The sequence below is a fragment of the Erpetoichthys calabaricus genome, chromosome 7 (genome assembly GCF_900747795.2).
Source record: "Erpetoichthys calabaricus chromosome 7, fErpCal1.3, whole genome shotgun sequence".
Classification (NCBI taxonomy): Eukaryota; Metazoa; Chordata; class Cladistia; order Polypteriformes; family Polypteridae; genus Erpetoichthys; species Erpetoichthys calabaricus.
Window position 1 is genome coordinate 136,724,519 of NC_041400.2, and position 21,746 is coordinate 136,746,264.

At 38.0% G+C, this 21,746-nt stretch overlaps 1 protein-coding gene across 2 annotated transcripts in view; it reads right to left on the minus strand.

Moving 5' to 3' along the window:
• Positions 1-21,455, minus strand: part of pde4d (phosphodiesterase 4D, cAMP-specific) — a 974,428-nt gene extending 952,973 nt beyond the window's left edge. The window contains exon 1 of one of the 2 annotated variants that reach the window (XM_051930173.1): positions 20,398-21,455. In XM_051930173.1, coding sequence (XP_051786133.1) covers positions 20,398-20,732 — 335 coding nt within the window. In that variant the 5' untranslated portion in view covers positions 20,733-21,455. The remainder of the gene's footprint in view (positions 1-20,397) is intronic. The other variant, XM_051930172.1, reaches the window with a different exon arrangement.
• Between the last annotated feature and the right edge of the window lie 291 nt (positions 21,456-21,746).

Below are 21,746 nucleotides of genomic sequence, written 5' to 3' on the forward strand. Positions count from 1 at the left end.
CTTACTCTTTTTCATCGGCAGACAAACTATGGGAAATTTCACCTGGATCCGATGACATCACTTCCAGTTTGGGCCCCAATGACGCCACCTTTGTATCCAGGCCCTGATGATGTCACTTCTGGTCCCAAGCCCAACAATGCCACTTCTGGTTCCTGCCCTGATGACATCACTTCCCCTGCCTGCCTTTAAAGCCGCCATGTTTGCCTGTCTTATTGTTCTCGTTTTGGACTGAGAACTGTAAACATTGAACCACAATCTCTTTTTTTAGGCAGCCTAATTCAAGTATATGGGCGGCTGCCCCCAAACCTCTTTCTGTATCCGTTGAATCCTTTCACAATGGGATAGGTAGAATTTTGTGTAGTGTTAACATGTAAAGTTCAAAACAACTTTGAAAGCAAAAAAAAAAAAGATGCCCAAGCTTGTTTTCTTGTGCCAATGTGTATTTTCCTTTGAGAAGGACATCTCAATCTATTAAAGGCAGCCACCATGGCATGATGAATGTGAATGCACATGTGTGCAGTTATGGGAAAACATTCACTAACAAGAAAAAGCATCATAGATGAGAGAAACACATAATGGTGACGATGACAAGAAATAATAACAAAAACAAGGATGGAATTATAATATAATATAATATAATATAATATAATATAATATAATATAATATAATATAATATATTATATTATATTCCTCACAGATTATAGTTACAGTATGTATGAGGCAAAGTTTGTAATCTTGAAGGGCCTAGATCTGCTTCAGCGCAACTCCCACCTGCATTTGGATATTGAATTTCCAAATGGGTAGGCAAAGAATAGTAAATGTGCAGCAAACCATAATTCATCCATCTTATAAACTACAGCACGCCTTGAGGTGGTGACTTCAATCCCAAACTGTACTTACTTTTTTAAATGACAGTTCCAGAGAATAGAGCAACAACCACATCATGGGAATTTTTACATTGTGGAACCTTCATTTTCAAACTTTGATTTTATAAATTTGTTTGAATTTTATTTCTTAGTTTTTTTTTTTTTTATTTTAAATGTGTCATTTTAGCAGCCACTATGTGTGGATAATGGGCTGCTAGGGACCTACTCTGTGAGTTGTGTCATGAAGACCTGCTAATAAATAGCAGTGCTGCATAGAATCCTCTTTGTTTAAGATACAGATTTGGACAGTGAACAAGTGCGGTTAAACCATCTTGATATTGCCACTGTGATTTAATTCATAGCTGTTTTTATCTTATATTGTTTTGACACTCATAAAATAGAATTTTGGTAAACGATTCTTTGGTTAAAAAGTCTTCCTTGAAAATAACTCAAAACCTTTACAAAAGGCTTCCTTCTGTTTTTACATCTCAATCTTTGCGAAAGACCTGGCATATGGTATAGTATGACAGTATGGAACAGTAATAAAGCTAAGCAGGAATGATTTCTGTTAGGAGGATTGTGAATAAAAATCATAAGTCATATACAGCTAAAAGAATAATAGTCTGCAAAGACTTTGATGAATCTACTATATAACAAAACACTAAAGTCTACGTGTCCAGTCCCTCTAAACAATCTGTTTGGTCAGTTTAACTTTGGTGTTATTGTTAAAAGAGGACGTGTGAGTGTGAGACACACAAAGGGGAGATAGTCCTTAACACAGAAAAAAACAAATAAACATTTCACAAACTATGCATGTGTACATGGTCACCTTCAAAAATGGCAAGTATAAAAGTGGACAGCGTGCGAGAAAGATGCCTTGAAAATAACAAGAGCCTGAATAGCAGGCTTTATGGGAACATGCTCGTGAAAGGAAGTGCCAGTAAAGGAGGGTTTATACACCTGCAAATAGTAAGGAAAGTTGCTGAAACTGCATGTAGGGCAAATATTTTTTAAATTATTCTATTATGTCTCTTCGATAGGTAGCGTGGCTGGTACTTAATACATTTAATACAGGAAACAGAATGCAAGTTTTACCAAAGTATAGCTGGTGTGTGACGATGCGGGTCGGCGCCACAATCCCAGGTGATCTCAGGTGCCTCTTGAACCCACTACTGTTGATAACGTACCCAAGGGATGAGTCAGCGAATGAGGACACACACACAGAGCATGGTACGGGTGCATAAAAGTGCAAAAGTGCTTTTATTACAGACAGCCAATAAAAACAACAATGTTCAAAACAGTGTAGTGCTCAAAAGTCCATAAATAAAAACTCCAATAAAACAAGTGAATTGTGGAGGTTAAAATCCAAAAAAAATAAGTCTATTAAAAGTGAGGTTAAAAACAAAGGCAGGAAACTGTCCTTTAAAATCAAGTCAGGGGCTTCCCTTTCAAAACAGAATTATCCTATTAGACTCTTGCAGGGCAGAGAGATGTCAAGCCAACAGGCACTGACAACCCTTAATTCTGGGCTGTGTCCCCACCACCAATCCCACAATGTTCCACGGGGAGCCTCTGGGCCATACTCTGCTCGCACCACTGCCTATCCCTGGCACCACACAGTGAGAACGTGCTGTCCTCCCACTGCTGCCAATCTCTGGCTCCTCCTGGCGAGAACACACCCTAAGCACAATGGTTGTTCCTGTTGCATAGTCAGCAGGAGTGATCCCTTAGCCTACTCCTAGGTGCTGGCCACACACTTCTTCCTGGGGGATCCATTCCCATCTGCCTGCTTCATCCTGTCTAACAGCTCTCTCTCACTCCTGTCTTTCTATCTCCTCCTTTCCTTTTATTTTCCTGCTCGATTCTCTTTTTTTTTCTCTTCTATCCTGTTGAGGCTCCTTTATCCTTTACTTCCTAATTGAGTATGGCCACTCCCTCTGCAGCATCATTGAGGTGTCTGATTGAACTGCCCACCTCCGTACGGGCATGCAGTGCAGCCAGCCAACCAGTTCCTCAGTTAACCATGGAGAGAAACGCACACCCGCACCCAACTGGAACCTGGACCATCTTGGAGCACGATATTTTATTTTAAATGGGCCACTAATTTCCCAGCCACGGACCTGCTATTCCACATGGTGTCATAACTTTTCTTCCCCTCTGTATAGGCACATACCAAAAATATTGAATATTATGTTCCAGATGGAGTATCGCCACGACTGCTGAAGGTCTGTGCATCAGAGCTGGGGGTCCTCTACAGCGCATCTTCAACCTGAGCCTGGAACAGGGGAAAGTCCCGAGGCTTTGGAAAACATCTTGCATCACCCCAGTCCCAAAGGTATCACGTCCTGGTGAGCTGAATGACTTCCGGCCTGTCGCTCTAACATCACATGTGATGAAGACCATGGAGCGGCTGCTGCTTCACCACCTGAGGCCACAGGTCCAACACGCCCTCGACCCTCTGCAGTTCGCATACCAGGAGAAGGTGGGAGCAGAAGATGCCATCATCTATATGCTACATCGATCCCTCTCCCACTTGGACAGAGCAGTGGCGCTGTAAGAATTATGTTTCTAGACTTCTCTAGCACCTTCAACACCATCCAACCTCTGCTCCTTAGGGACAAGCTGACAGAGATGGGAGTAGATTCATACCTGGTGGCATGGATCGTGGACTATCTTAAAGACAGACCTCAGTATGTGTGTCTTGGGAACTGCACGTCTGACATTGTGGTCAGCAACACAGGAGCACCGCAGGGGACTGTACTTTCTCCGGTCCTGTTCAGCCTATATACATCAGACTTCCAATATAACTCGGAGTCCTGCCACGTGCAAAAGTTTGCTGACGACACTGCTATCGTGGGCTGCATCAGGAATGGGCAGGAGCAGGAGTATAGAAACCTCATCAAGGACTTTGTTAAATGGTGCGACTTAAACCACCTACAACTGAACACCAGCAAAACCAAGGAACTGGTGGTGGATTTTAGGAGACCCAGGCCCCTCATGGACCCCGTGATCATCAGAGATGACTGTGTGCAGAGGGTGCAGACCTATAAATACCTGGGAGTGCAGCTGGACGATAAATTGGACTGGACTGCCAATACTGATTCTCTGTGCAAGAAAGGACAGAGCCGCCTGTACTTCCTTAGAAGACTGGCATCCTTCAACATCTGCAGTAAGATGCTGCAGATGTTCTATCAGATGGTTGTGGCGAGTGCCCTCTTCTACGCAGTGGTGTGCTGGGGAGGCAGCATTAAGAAGAAGGATGCCTCACACCTGGACAAACTGGTGAGGAAGGCAGGCTCTATTGTTGGCATAGAGCTGAACGGTTTGACATCCGTAGCAGAGCAACGGGCACTCAGCAGGCTCCTATCAATTATGGAGAATCCACTACATCCATTAAACAGTGTCATCTCCAGACAGAGGAGCAGTTTCAGCGACAGACTGCTGTCACTGTCCTGCTCCACTGACAGACTGAGAAGATCATTCCTCCCCCAAACTATGCGACTCTTCAATTCCACCAGAGGGGGTAAACGTTGAACATTATTCAAGTTATTGTCTGTTTTTTACCTGCATTTTTTATTACTCTTTAATTTAATTTTTTTTGCTGCTGGAGTATGTGAATTTCCCCCTGGGATTAATAAAGTATCTATCTATCTATCTATCTATCTATCTATCTATCTATCTATCTATCTATCTATCTATCTATCTATCTATCTATCTATCTATCTACTTTATTTTTGGAATTTGAAAAAAAAAGCATATATACTGTATATTTATGTATTTGCAAACACACGTTCACAACAACATGTACATTATTGTTTCCAATACTGTCAGGATGAGCTCTAGTTACTAACCAATCTGAAATTTAATTTAAATAAGTAAACGAGATGGCAGTTACAGAAAAATCAAAAACAGTGAACATCCTAAGGAAGCATAAAGGAAAAATTGGGCAAAAAGTAAATACAAATGGATAAATGATAGAAAATACTGCAAGTCATTTGTTAGAATCATCTTCAAAATTGCTGTTGTGAATTTTTACAAGACTTCAGGTTCAGAGTGCCAAATTGCATTTGATCATGAAAACTAGCTAGAATTAATACATACTCACAATTTGGACAAAACCTGGATAAGAGCAATTTAGCAAAATGGCCATACAATTTAAAGCACTTGATTCACTAACTGGTGCTCTATACCCCGTCTATTTTCCAGCAGAAAGACGGTCCTTAACACAGACCAAACCAAATAAGCATTCACAAACTATGCATGTGCACAACAATTGACAGCTTTACATTCTTTCCCTCAACTAAAGGAGGCTGTCACAATATATTTCATTTTAAGAGATAACAGCACTTCTAGAAGCAAAATTGCTTCATTCTTTATCCAGCTGACTTGCCTTTCAACAGGCGGTTATCTCTGCAGGACCATCACTTTGTTGTGTGTTATTGCATACTAAAATTACTCTTTTAAAATCCTGAGCAATAGGTTAGTTTTTCTAAATAGAAGTAAAAAAAAATCAATAACAATATGAACAAAAATAGAAATGGAGGCAACACAGCAAAAAAACGCAATAATTAAATTACTAGATTAGATGTCTATATCAGGAGAACAAGGACAAGGATAACATATAGTGGATTCATTAGTGGTATAAAGCCCATAATTTTTTTAACTAAGCTGACAAATTCACCAATTCTTTACTGAGTTATTTTTTTTTACTTTTAATATGCCCTTTATTATTGTTCAGCTTTTTTAATATCGATTTTTACATGGCTCGGCATATAAAAAGATGGACTTCCAAGCACACGGTAGCCCATTTAATGTTGATAACTGACTCAGCATGAACAATTTTATATAAAGCTGTGGAGCAATATTTACTCATGATGAATGGTAATATGATTCTTGCATTTTCTAACCCTCTTAATTCAATTTAGTGTCTTACAATCCAGTGCCTATCCTGACAGTAAGAAATAACCAACCCTGGAATGAATGCCAGTCCATCTCAGGGCACACTTCCTAACACACCCTCAATAACACTGGGTTAATTTAGAGTTGACAATTAACTTACAGTAACACACATATCATTAGGATGAGTACAGAAAACAGCACATGGAGAAAATCCCTCACAGACGCTGGGAACCCATACAAGCACCACACAGGTAGTGCCCGAGTCTGGGACCTGAACTCAGAACTCTGGAAATGTATGGCAACAGTGTAAATTCTATATATGTGGTCAAATTGTATTTGGTACTCTTATTTAATTTTGCTCAAATGTAACCATTATCAAACCTGACTTTTCCAATGCGGCCTTAATGTACATTGTCTTAGGGAATCACCAGTTATTTAGTGTGCCATCTACATTGACTCAGTCATGGTATTCTGCCACTAGCTAAGACAAAAGTTTTATTTTTTCACAAATCATAGGGGAGCAATCCCATGTGTGCAAGAGCTGACTACGAATGAGTACTCAACTAGAAGTACAATAGATACAATGCCCCTCAAATAGAGAAAAGCCAAATCAGATCAACAAGAAAAAATAATAACGGGAGAGCAATCACTGCCTCAATAAATAATGGAAAATGAGTGTTCTTGACTGTGCAAACTGAAAACAGGACCTCCACCATTTTTAACAGCTTAGGAGTGTGGAACTTAGGAGACAACACAAATGTCTGTTTGATGTCTCATCTTTGTTGTACCATAATGTAGTGAAGGAAGGAAAATTATGTTCTGTGTTGATTGGCTACCGAAATGTGTCAAACTCCCAATACCTTTGTGACACAATAGGAAATTTAAAACTGTGCTGTGAAGCTGTGAGAGAGCCATGTACTCCATTATCCATGTAACGTGAAATCTTCAAGACAAGACTCAACAACTGCAGTCATTAAGTGTGACATGCAGTCCGACATGAAGTGATGTAGCATGATGCCAAGCCTTAGAATTTTATGTGCATGTCAAAATTTTGCTAAAGCATGTAAAGATTACTGAGGGAGTCACAGACAATTTGAGTATAAAAGTGAAAAAAAAAATCAAATGAATCTTACAACAATAATAAATAGGGAAAGTCTCAAAAATGTAAATTCTCATTAACTTTCATTCCCTGGTAAAGCACATCATGATTTAACATCCATTTCAATATCCTGTGATTTAGCAATGGCATAAGAAGTTGCTGTCAAATACTCTTCACAAATATTGTTTTTAATATGGATTGACAGCTTTGGGTATTTCAGCTATTTGTCAAAAAATATACAGAGGTGGACAAAATAACGGAGCCACCTGGCAGTGTACTAATATCAGTTGTGAAAGATAGAGGCACTGTCGTCCCCTTGAACCCACAGATCAGACGTCAGACACCAGATAAAAATCCAATTATTATTTATTTTATAATAATAATGTGCACCAAGCACCCTTCTCTCCACAATACTCATAAATAATCACCAATACACACTACAATAATCAATCCTCCACTCCCAGACGCGTTGCCACCCTTCCACCCAGCTCAGCTCGACGTCTGGGATTTCCCATAGTCCTTTTATAGTCCTTGACCCGGAAGTGTTTTGCCCTCTCTGTCCACATGACTAGGAACACTTCCGGGTCAGAAAAAAATCCTTTTCTTCACCCCGGAAACACATCATTCCTCTTGTTCATGTGACTTTGACATACTTCCGGGGCGTAGGGAAAATAATTACTGCTCCTCCCTGCAGCGCCTTCTAGCAGCCCCCGTGGTATCCAGCAGGGTTGTAAAGGAAAACTCCAATGTCCATAATTCCCTGCTGGCATTCGGGGTACCTCCATACTGCAAGGAGAGCTCCACCTGGCGGCTTGGGGGTATTGGCCGGGATGAACGGCCGGCCATATTCCACACAGTACTAGTAAGAAGTTGGACCGCCCTTGACCTTTTGAACAGTCTCAGTTCAACTTGAAATGTTATTATACAAGTCTTGTAATTGCAATGGAAAACTGCACAATCTCATCGTTGAGGGATGAAGGAGGTGGAAACCTGCCTTGCACTCTACAAGCCAAAACTTCCAATTTTGGGGGTTATCATGCTGGAGTGGCTGACCACAATGAGGGAACAGTGTTTTTACAATAGAGTAAAATGACCTCATATTCCTTGCTGAGCAATACTTGGACCTAACGACTCCCTGCCTAGACCATTATGTTTCCTACACCATTTTTAATAGCTGGCAGCAGGCACTGTTGGTTGAAGGACATGGGAGAAAGGTGACTCATCAGACCATATTACTTTTATCCATTGTTCAGAGGTCCAGATTGTGTGCTGTTTAAGCAGGTTTCGTGTCATCACACTTTGGCCTTGGATACAAGCAACTTCCAAATGGCAGTTCTGCAATAATTCCCAATTTCATGAAATTCACAATGTACATTTTCTGTTGAGATGTAGTTACAAAGGTGCTGATTCAATTCTGAGGTAATTTTTGAGGCTCTTCTTTTCTATCATGTAAAGTGTTCATTGTTTCCTTGTCAATGAGCTTTGACTCTTTTATGTTGCCAATGTAGTTTGTTAATGCTTGGCATATGCTGTTGTTATTTATAAGGCCATCGCCTTTGATACATGAAATAATTTTCCTGTCTTTTTGACTAATACACCTGCAATTTGGACATCGACAATTTTGCCACTTTGGAACTCTGTTAGCTGCCTCATGTTGCTTTGAAAACTCACAAATCAAAGCGCTAATTGTCAGACCACTTACATAGCCGACACAAACTGCTTACTGGCAATCAACATAGTATGACTCACCTTTGCAGCTGCATTTGTTATTCTGATTTTGTTACTTCAAAGTTAAACTCCTTTTTTGTGATGTTTCTAAAATTTTGTCCACATCCTGCATCATTAACTGGTTCTATATTACAGTACCTCTTTTTCTTAGTTTAATCTTGACTGTTTTGCATAATTGTATAGTGTTTGAAGTTATGAAAATTAATCGAAAATTATCATAGACAGTCCCTGACCATGAATGGTATCATTCTACATAATCATGCCAATCCAATACAAATGAACATCCTAACAATATCTGGGATTGCTGGAATGTAGAATTCTTGTATCCAATCAAAGTATAGGGTGGTGTATTCTTTTTAATTGCATATATGAAATCAGCAGACAGGACATCAACACACAAATAATATGCAGTCTCCAGCAGAAAGCAGGATCTTTACAGAAAATTTCAATTAGTCACACTAAGCATTAGAAACAGAATATCCAGCAACATTAACCATGATGGCTTCACACAAGAACATCACACCTTTACAAGTATTTCCCATGGATATCTTAAAAGTTGATGCATATGGAAATTTAAAAAGTAGCTGAGCTTAACACAAAACCTCTGCATGACTTTCTTTAGGTTTATTCTAGATTGACAGATTCATTTTTTGGCCTATCTTGAAAAATTATTCTTGCTGCCATATGATTTTGCACTTTGTCCTCCTGTACAGCAAAATTGCTATTACTAAGTTAGTTTAGCTTACCTTAACTGAGCAGGTCAGTGCTTCACAACCCAAATACACAATCAAATTGGGAAGGCTTTTAGAAAAACTGGTCTGCTAAACTTACCACGGTACATGTTACATCTCCCTCTTGAAGGAGTTTTTAAATGGAATACAGCACTGTGTTTTCTTTTTATCCATAAATTTACTAATCAAGTCTAACTCAGCATTATTAGGAACTGGAGCCAATTTTAGCAGCACCAGGAATCAGCCCTAGATGGGAAACCAGTCCATAACAGGTCACATACACATTCACTTATATCAGCTCGATTTTAGACTTGTCAGTACATCTTTTCTACACATCCTGTCCTGTAGTTTCCATTTTGTTTAATTCTAGGTTAAAGAGAACACTACATGGTACCAGGTACAATCAAGCAGGCAACAGGATTCATATTTCAAAGAAACTACAATCCGGCTTATACAGTATATACATTCAGCTCACTGCTTTCAAACATACTGTAAAAAACAAACCTCGTTGCTTACAATATTTATTACAAAATTTAAAATGTAAAGTTGCTGATACTGTGATACTGACCACACCATCATGACCATCTAGTTTGTCATTTTTGTCTATGTAATATAGGTTTATGTTTTTACACAAAATTGGTTGCAAGCACATAGTACTCCTGGATATGAATATGCTTGTACAGCTAGCGCAGCAAAGCAGAAACTGGCTTACTAATTGAAATATTATGTGATGCCATATTCTCCAAGTCAAACCTTTAAATTATTAGGGAGCTTCAGCCAGTAAATCAAGCATGCAACTTGGCATTTCCTATGAATAATTCTGAGGAAGAACTGAAATCATGCTTTAAACTAAATGGGTTTAGAAAATGAATAAATAAATGAACGAATGAATGAATGGTGAACAGACAGACTCCAAACAGTTTTAGAATACATCCCAAGGTTATCCAAGGAATTTCACAGACTACAAGTAAACATTTGATGCTATATATAGTATGCTATCATGTATCATGGGTATATAAATTTATTTGTCTGAGCTAACAATGTTACATATCAGCGTTTAGATTAAGGTCAGGAGTGCAAAAACAATGAAAAGTTTTGATTCCGACCACAATCTTAATTTGAGGTTAATTTCTCAAGTCATTAAATTCATAATTTAAGGTTCTTTATGTACACAAAAATGTGTAACGAATTTAGTTTTTCTAAAAAATTCTAAATGATGTAAAAGGCGTATTCTATATATTTAATAAATTGCATAATTAAAGGTTTATAGTTGGAAATATGCTGTCACAACATTTTTTACACCTGTGAAAAAAAATACTTGGGAGTGAATACAGTCCACAGTACAACCAGGGAATATAGTGAAGCAATTAAAAAACTGAACACAACACAATCAGTGTTTGTGGTATGGTAGTGGATTTATTTTAAATAGATTTTCCAAAGTCACTCTGCAAATTTTTTTGTTTGTATATCTTATATAAGAACATCTACACGTGTAAGTGTGCGTGTCTGTCTGTGCATCCCGGAAGTCCAGAGTCAGGGTAAGGGATCCACCACCGAGGAAACTGAAACTTGCTTAGTCGCTAATACACAAGCGAGGCCAGAACATTGGCAAAACAAAACCTCAGAAGAAAGACAAAGTCTCTTAGCCACTAATACACAAGCAAGGCGAGCAAGTCAGCAAAATGAAACCTCCAAAGAAAGACAAAGTCGCTTAGCCACTAATGCACAAGTGATGCGAGCATGTCAGCAAAATGAAACCTCCTAGGAGAGAGATGCCCAGAGTAGTTCCTTTCAATCACCTGACATTTCTATATTTTAATTTTTTTTCTGATGATTTCAATAGTTTCTAGGGCACCGGGCTTTCTACAGCACAGGCTTACACAGCTAGTATATATTATATATATACTGAATATATATATATATATATATATATATATATATATATATATATATATATATATATATATATATATATCTACTCTCTATATATAAAATCCTAAGCCTAAGTGCAAAGATTTTATGTCACTTTTTTTGTCACACTTTAAATTGGACTTATTTTAAAACCTACATATATATATTTGGTATCATTCTTTTCAGAATTTATCGAAGTTTAATGTGATGTTGCTATATTTTCAGATTCTTATTCCATTTTTAAATTATAAACTAAAAAATATCAAGAACTCACGTTCCGCGAGATAAGACTTTGTGCCAACAGATTTAACCACGCCCGGGGCCGTAAATAAAAGACAAAGAGTAGGACAGCTGCTGTGCAGGCTTTTAAATGTTCGATGCAGATCACGCAGCAAGGCACCAGCGGCTGATCGAGCAAAGAGGAGGTAAAAAAAAAAACTATTTGTTTCCCATTGTATCACCATTTATCACCACGTCTCTTTAGGGTGCGTTCAGTCCCCTCTTCACAACACAAGCAGCAGAGACGAGAAGTGGCTGGCGTGTAGCGCAGGCTGGGGTTTGAGGTTGAGCAAAGTGAGCAGGGGGTAAGCCCCTTAGTACACACACACACACACGCACACACACACACACACACACACACACACACACACACACACACACACACACACATATATATATATATATATATATATATATATATATATATATATATATATATATATATATATATATATATATATATATATTCATTTTAATTCAATATATCTATTGGAAAGTGGCAAGTGAACTCTTCACTATAGCTGAACCACTCTAACTAAATAACACCATTCCTATAGAGGTGCACTGTACTGTAGATAAAGAAGACAGATAAAAAGGAGTAATTCAACCTAGAGATTGTGAAAGGATATTAGGAAAGGTAGAAACTTTTGGTACACAGCTTGTCATACAATCCAAACTATGCCATATTTTAGGTGAGGTAAAGGAACTCCTTTGTCCTATAATAGTAATATACAGTACACTCATTTGAATATATTGTAATAGACAACATGAGTTGGCTGGCATCCTGGCCGGGAGGCCAGTTTAATGGAAGGATGTGAGTGGATGGGCATCCCGACCAAATTAATTAGTGGTACCTTTCCTGGAAAGGGAAGCCATTTTAATGGATAGACAGGGAGAGAATGCTTCCCAGGGCCATGTACACTGGATGATGACATCGCTGTGATGTGAATCCCATTCGCACACCTGAAGGGCTACATGGGAGTTATAGTTTTGGTGGGCAGCCTTACTTGGAAAAGCTTCCTGGATGCAATGTGATAGCACCAGAAGTATTCTCAGTTCTGGTATAAAATAAGCTGTTCCATTTCACCCAGGGAGTTGGAGTTGGATGGAAGAGGACAAAGGTCTCTTAGTGTAGTGGAAGGAGAAGAAAAAGAAAAGAAGAGTGTTGTGTCTATGTTTATGATTACAAGAGGCCTTTCATAGGGTATTTGTACAAAAAAAACTTTTATTTGAACCTGGGACTTGGTTGTGTCTGGGGTGCCACAATGCCCACTACATAAACATACAAAAACAATACTCTCATGAGACAGCATCATCATATGCAATGCCCTGCTCTCTTCATTACTCCACACTTGAGGAGCTGTAGCTTTTTAAACTTTTTAAACTGACGAAAATGTAGCTGCGTTTTCGCAAAGTTTCCAAAATTTTGCAGCTCTAACTCAAAAAAATGGGATTCAACAAAGGCCTGACGCGCAGAAATGATTCCACACTAAATATCTTCGTTTTTTATAAGTTTAGTTAAATTTTAAAGTAAAACAGTTCGCACAAAAAAGAAAATGAAAATAGCAAAAAAAAGGAAAAATTTATAATAAGAAAAAATTCAGTCCTAAGCTTAACCTTGTTACATCTTAAATCATTACTAAAAACGTTAAAATTTCTGAACCATTACTTTATTTACTTCTCTACAGTACTGTTTCACAATTGTCTACCAAATGTTTGTCTACCAAGCTAATTTTATGAAAATGTAGACAATGACTCATTAGATATTGACTAACATTTCTTGTAGTGATGCATTTTTGGCTTTATTACAATAATTTGCATAAATCATTACGAGTTTATAATTTATTATTAATCTTTTGTTACAGTAACACACACAAACTGATCATTGGAATGTACTTAATTTAGTATTAATCAAAACAAAATTTCACATTCTTTTTTCTCATTATTGTTTCTTTTCATTGTATCTAACTCATTTCGTTCTGTCAGAAACAGCAGCATATTTGTTTAAAGTCAGCATACATTAATTTTAATTTTTATTTTTTGCTTTGAATAAATACAAATATTGCCATATACTGAATATAACATTATCTTAATCATATTTAAATACAAATTCATCTTTAAAGAAAAGGTGGGGTTTCATCCACAAATTACAGTATATTGGAATTCCTTCCACACAATATATGACAATCTCTTGTGAATTTTGGAAGCAAATGACACAATTGATAACTTCTTCTGGTATGCCACTTGAACTTGTACAAAAGGCAGTTTGCTTTAGTTAATACTGAGATGTTTATTTCCATTCTGCTTATTGACACTGAAAGCAGGTAAGTTAATGTTTTGCATATTAATAAGGACAATGAGACAGAACTGTGAATCTTTCAGATAATACTGTAATCTCAGGCAAACGATAAATACTCTTTATAGAAAAGAAATTTAAGGATATAACTAATGTTGAATATTTGTTTTTATAAAATTCATAATTTGTGTTAACTGTACCATCATTAAGATGTTAAATTTCATGACTATTTATGATAAAACATGGATCACCCTGAAGACAAAGCACACTGAAGCACTTGTAGTTTAATTGGAATTATCTATATATATATATAAAATCCCTATGTGCGTCCAGGTGTCCGTGTGTGGGTGTCTTCTGATGAAGTGCGCATGCGCGGGGCACGGTGCAATGCGCGATATTACTGTCAGAGAAAGTTAGAGGCGTTTTACGGAAATACAAACCAGTATTACTGCGAGAGGAAGTTAAAAGTACACAATACAGTGACGCATATTACAGCCACATACAAGCCAGTATTACTGTCAGAGGAGATTAAAGGCATATTACCGACGCGCACGCCTGTATTACCGCCAGAGAAAATTAAAGGTATATTACGGACGTACAAGATGGTATCCTTCAATAAGGGCGCGCACAGGCATCCTTCAATAAGGGCGCGCACAAAAAGGGGAGCCTCAAAAGGGCGACCTCAATTGGGCGCAGCGAATAAAGGCGCGCATAAATAAAGATCTGCACCTTTGTTGCACTTCACATATTCCAGAGCCATTTGAACTAAATTATCTACGAACGCCTTTATTCGCCACGCTCAATTGAGGTCGCCCTTTTGAAGCTCGCCTTTTTGTGCGCACCCTTATTGAATAGAGCCGTACAAGACAGTATTACTGTCACAGAAAATTAAAGACACACAATACACGGCGGCAGCCCACGACGAACGGTCAGCTCAGCAAGTAAACATCAACAAAAGAAAGGCTGAAAGAAAGAAAAATACGACCAACAAAAAGAATGAGGTCAAAGTCCCTTGCCATTTAATATAGACTGTTCCTACTAATGTTTATGCACTACTGTTCTAGCGCCCGTTATTGTAATGGGCTAAATGACTACTGACCATATAAAGTACTATAAATTCCCGCAGATATTTGCACTATATCCTTTTTCAGATAAGGTTAGTAAGTAAAGTAGGTTGCTTCATAACTGCAGTCATTTTAAGTGAACACTGCTGTATTTTATTTTAATAATTTCCATAAAAATTGCAAGTTGATTTTGCAACAGTAAAACGACAAGCCAAATCATCATTTAAAAATATCTAACTGATTAAAAGCCATATAGTTATGTACTGCATTTGGCTTAGTGTTGTAATGTAGCAAGTCTGACTGAATCAATAAAGTTATGCTTGGTGCACTGGGTGCTAATACAACTGTATTTTGTTTTCATGATTTTAATTTAATTTTCAAACTATACAGCTGCCTGTCATCCTGTTTATAGTTGGTTGCTGCCTTGCATTTAGTGCTACTTACTGGATTAAGTAGATTTGTTAATGGATGGAGTAATGGATGGATGGATGGATGGATGGATGGATGGATGGATGGATGGATGGATGGATGGATGGATGGATGGATGGATAAAAATGAAAGGAATTTTTTAAATCTGTCAAGTGTTCCAGTTTCCTCAGTAAATGGGATGCTAATGAGAAATTAATTTAGATGATTACCCAAGGTAGTAAAACAGCCTAGAATTTGAATGCATTAAAACTTCAAAAATAAAGATAAACTATGCTTTTGAGTTCACTTTTGTTCCCCACACTACATATATATTTGCATTACATAATTAAACATCAAATATTCTAAGTTCATATTTCTCTGAAAGCTTCACATGTAAAGATGTTGATTCCAGGCAGCTACAGAGACTATTCAGAAGGTATGCGGTGATATGGAAGTACCTGAGAAAAAAGTGCGACTAGGATTAAAAAGGTTGAAATCACATAAATTGCTAGGACTGGACAACTTTTATGTTATAATTCTAAATTAAGTTAGTGGTTGCACACTGTATATTAACCTGTGGTACATATTTTTCAAAAATTGCCGTACATTACAATAAGTTCTTAAGACTGGAAGTTACCAAAAGCTTTTCCATTATATAAAAGAGGTGATTCCAGTAATTATGGGCCAGTAAGCTTAATGTCTGTTATTTGGAAATTAATGGAAATAATGAAAGAAAAGATTTAGCAACACATGTCAAAAACAGGTGCATTAGTGAAAAGTCAACAGTGGTTTTGATGGAAGAGATCATGTTGCCTTAATTTGCTGCAATTCTATAGGGACCCAGCAAAAGCACTTGATCAGAGAGATTCATATAAAATTATTGATTTTGATTTTTTATGAGGTACACATGAGAGGTGAATAATCAACCTACAAGAAGTGTAAGATCAGGGGGCAGGCTGCAAATGGGCAATAAACAGGCTGAAAAAAAGAAAGAAAAGAGTTAAGGGAGAGGAACATTTTCCAAATAACTTGAAGTTAAAAGTAGTGTCTCTCAGGAATCAGTGCTGGAGTCACTGCTCTGTTTAATTTATACAATTGACCTTTCTGAAAACGTAACCAATGTGCTGATTTAGTTTACAGATAACACTAAATTAGGTGGCATGGCCAGTACAGTAGTGTCATTAATTATGGATTTAAACATATTCATGCATGAACATATATGTGGCAAAACATTCAATGTAAATAAATGTGAAGTATTACACATAGGATGTAACAATGTTAGATTTAAATATGCAATAGGGTGTTTGAAACTTGAACATACATAAAACAGAAAAGTATTAGTAGTTAGGTGCCATTGTGCATTGTGCGAAGTACAAACCAAAGTAGGTTATTCTTAAACCATACAATACAATGCACCAGTGTGGCCTAAACTGGAATATTATGTGCACTTCTAATCTTTACCAAAATATATAAGAGAAATAGAAAAAGTCCAAAGAAATAGCAACTAGGCTAATTCCAGGACTAAATGCTATGAACTATGAGAAAAGGATTTGAATTGTTTCGGTGTAAGCAAACAGAGGCTACGAGAAGACATGACAAAAGTCAGTCAGTCATTATCCAACCAGCTATATCCTAACACAGGGTCACAGGGGTCTGCAGGAACAAATCCCAGGCATGGTGCCAGCCCACCACAGGGCACACACACACAATTTAGAATCACCAATGCACCTAACCTGCATGGGAGGAAACTGGAGCATCCGGAGGAAATCCATGCAGACACAAGGAGAACATGCAAACTCCATGTAGGGAGGACCCGGAAAGCGAACCCAGGTCTCCTTACTGCAAGGCAGCAGCACTACCACTGCACCAACCATGCCACCCACATGACAAAAGTGATTCAAAATTATGATATAAATTTAGTACACCAAATTCTGCTGTTACTTTAAAATGAGCTTATTAACAAGAATACTGGGGCCCAGATAGAAAGCTTGACACAAATGTTATAAAGTTTTTCTTTGCACAAAGAACTATATATGTGGAATTAATTATCAGGAAGGGAATAGTACTTTAAGGACCTACAAAACTCAACTGAATGCTGAATTGAACTGATATTTCAGCATTAAGGAAATATGGATTGATTAATATGTCTTTCACTGGATGGCCTGTTCTCAACAAAACTGTTTCTTTTTAAATGCTTACCTGTCTAAAAATATGTTCTGGCATTTTTCACTTCACTAATGCCCCTGTGTTTGACATGTGCTGCCAAGCAAACAGTGATGGTAACTCTTCAGTGTACTGTTTTATTAATCTGGGATTGTACTCTGATTTTTTTTTTATGCAATATTTGTATGGAAGCTCTGAACCATACAGTGAAAACATTTATGGGGTAACCCTTATATCGTACATATGTGAAAATGTCTTTTACGTAAAGGATACTTTCACGTACGGACACGATATATTCACAATTCTTTAAATCTAAGTTTATCTCTAACTTTATCTTTTAATCTAACCAATTCTTTTAATCTAAGTTTATCTCTAACTTTATCTTTTAATCTAACATTTTATCTTTTCCGTAAGTGAAAGTATCCCGTACATACGTGAAAACATAAGCAAAAGTATCCCCTACATACGAGATATTTTGTATTTACGTGTGGAATATTTTCATGTACAAACGGGATAGGGGTTATCCCATAATTGCTTTCTTTGTGCAGTTCAGAGCTTGTTTGTATGTTTGCTATGACAGATGTTATAGAAAATAAAGATAATTGAGTAATTGATCACAAAATCTAATTATACTGTAAAATTACAATGCAACATACAGCATATCATGCTGAAAATACTAATTCAGCAGATATAAAAAAAGGTCTTCTTCACTGGTGTATTTTGACAGATTTATAAACCCAGCATGACAGTTTTAGATATGATTTCCAAGGATGGACTGCTTTGTGTTGGGTGGAGTCTGTGCTATTTTAACGCGGCTGTTGGATTTTGGATTTCTGCATGTACAATCCTATCCATCGGTGGTAAATAAACCATAAAACAATATTTTGGAAGAATTGAAGACAGTTGATTATGTTGTGAACTGGCACAGTTATTGTGCTTTCTCACAGGACATGCCTTAAGTGTGATTTATTGGTTACTAGACATCTTTCCAACATAATGTCTCACCAGGCACTGGTTTCTGCGTTCTGTCTAATGCTGAGATGGACTAAAAGATGCCATTCAAGAATTAACTGATTATCTACTGTCTTGCTAAGGGTCCTGTGGGAACAAAAAAATAAAAATAAAAAAATGGAACCAAGGATGGACTTCGCTGCACTCGAATCATCTTGTTACCGGCAGTAGGTAGACCTGCTCCCTAACAGCTCCCTGATCTGTGCTTGAATTCCGAATCGACCAGGGTGTAGTCCCACCTCTTCCTATCACTGGCGGTTTTACCGAGACTGGCCCAACGTTTAGCGCTGTTGTCTTGAGCCAGTTAAACGATAGTCCTGAGTGTAGATTATATGTGGCTTTTAGGATATTTAGGATATTTCGCGGCAAAATTGAGCTAGGTTGTGATGTGGTGTTCACATGTCATTCCGTTTTTTGCCCGATGCTGCTAGGGTAGAAACCGGCTCCCAGCTACATGTAAGTCGGTTCTGGAAGATGAGCGCGTGCATGGTAGTCTTAATGGACCTACATCAGCAAAACAAAGAAAAACAGATAGTTTATTCAAGAAGAACAGTTTGCTACTTTTACCCTCCCAGATGTAGTCTAAAGTTTCCAAAACGTGCGAATTACACATTATTAATAACATTCACGACATAAACTACATTGTCCAGGTTTCCACACATTGAAAGCGACACCGGATCCACCCAATCATGTGTCCCACTAGAGCTTAACTTTACTCTACAGCCTTATAAACCATTTTTAAACTGTCCTTGTTGTAAGCCAACTAACACATATCATCGTGATTAACTTACAATTTACACTATTAAACTAAACTAGATGTTAAGGTGCGGTGTAAACCGCTGGTAACTATTGTAGTGGGACTTTCAGCTTCTGTCTCTGACTCGGCTTCTCCTTTCTGGCTTGTATATTCATATACGTGTGTGCGTCTGTTTATGATTAAAAGAAATCGTTTGAGCGTTTTTGCCTTTACAAGCAACACCATAAAGTGATACAACGCTGATAATCTTAAAGGTCGGTCCCGGTCATTGGACCGGCCATCGGTTTCATAAGCTGTTAGTATCTTGGACGTATTTTACGTCCATCCAACCGTGACTAAGCTCGTAATAGCTCATCTATTATAATAAACCTCATTAATAATAATGACAGTGATACAATTAAAGGTCGTTAAAAGGCCTGATCGGTTGTTCACATTCGTTGTCTCTTGATGGTGCGAGAGGTTGTTTCAGTTTCTATCACTATTACTGATGCAGCGAACTGGCTTTTTATATTGTATACGGAATAAAAGCGTGCTTGTACATGTTTTATTTTTCTTAAAGCAGTTCGGTTCAACCTTGCCGCAGGACACACTGCATTTAAAAATGTAAATGCCATTCACTTCTAAAATGATAACATTAATATATTATTCACGTTACACAGCTGAATGTACGATAGATAGATAGATAGATAGATAGATAGATAGATAGATAGATAGATAGATAGATAGATAGATAGATAGATAGATAGATAGATAGATAGATAGATAGATAGATAGATAGATAGATAGATAGATAGATAGATAGATAGTTTAATTCGCAGCTACTTTTGTTAAGATGAATACACATCAGTGATTGCAAAGTGATCCCTGTATTTTATTTTTCAGTAAACTTGAACAGAAGCTATATTGAGAGAATTTATCGTAACTCTTTCAATTCTAATCTGTCGTTTGTATAAAAAGGCACCAGTGTTGGTGAGAAAGAAAAGGAAAAAAAGTATTTTAAGTTGCAGTAGAAGCACCCAAATCATGTCTCCTTGGTTTCCAAGCCCTTTCGACATGTTCTTTCAACCGGACGATTTGCAAAATGTGCTACAGAGAGGTACTCTGCAAAACCTTTGTCCACACCCTAACGCAATATTTAAATTCTAGCAGAAAAATATATATATATATACAACCGTGGTTCTTACCGTCTGAGACCCTGAAACGACGAGGGCCAGGACATTCGGGATTTCTTTAAGCCGGGTCTGTGTCCGGTGTCCACAGCATAGGTGCGGTCCATGTTTCTGGGGCACAGGTATTTCTCAGTGTCGGAAAACCCTCTCTGCCTCACCCTGTAGTTATTCCTTGTTCCGAGCGGATGATGGTGGAGTTGATGGTGATGGAGGAGCGGATGGTGGTGCTGCTGTCTCCACAGATGTTTGGGAGCTTTCACATTTACACTTGTGCTGCCTCCGCTACTGTTACTGCCGCTGCTTCCGCTGCCTACAAGGGCTGCTGTCACTTTACTGTTGGCAGCATCCATTCCTTTTGTTTGGGTTTCTACGCTTTCCGTAATTCCAACAAAAGCCTTGGTGTTTGTTAAAAACAAAGGGCGACCGCCTAGGTCTCTCTTTTTTTCTTTCCGCTTTTTTTAACAGGCGGTCCCCTGAAGTGCTGAAAAGTTGGACAGCTCCCTGCTGAAAGTGCAGGATCCTGAAGACAATTTTTATTTTTGATGTTATATATTTGCGCAAATAAAGGAAAGTTTCCACAGCATTAAATCGGACATAGTGCTACAGAAAACACATAGAACTAAATAAATAAAAAATAAAGCTACAGATACGTCTTCCCATATTTTGCCCCGCTGCCTTCCCGAGGCGCCTTTTGGTGTTTCCTGTCAGTACTGAGGGCTGCCCGCACGCCGCTGCGCAGCTTTTCTTAACTGTGTTCCCCGCTTGAAAAGCCAATCACCTGCAACGGCGAGTAGTTTATTCCATTGCAAATTCGAGGTTTTTATTTAAGTGTATATTTCCTTTATTTTGAAAGGTGCGTTTTCTGTTCATCAAATGAGGTGATCTCGCAAAAAGTTCAACTTGCTCTTCGGTCTCCATGTTGTTCACAAAAACATATAAAAAATAATTTCATTTCTCAGGATTCTGATACCCCTTCCCTTGCAACGCCGATTCCAGATCACAGTGTGAATTGCTTTTCAGATGGCTTCTCAGAAACCCTTTATCATTTGTTTCTGCAGAAGTTGCGTTTTCGCTCATAAAATGCTATCCCCCCACCCACCCCCTCCCCCTGCGGCTGCCACTGATGCCCCCCTTCTACCATAACATAATAAAAACAAGGCCCCTTGAGAGAACAGTCAGACCTTCAAACAGACGATTCTTCAGACCACAGAGTGAATGTATGATTTGCAGAAGAGTGTACACCTTAACATCAAGCCGCCAGAGTTGATATTACCACGTTCTTATCGTTTTATTATTAGGCTTTAGATATTAAAATGCATTGGAGTTCTAATATTAAATCAACACTTTAATATTTACATTTCATT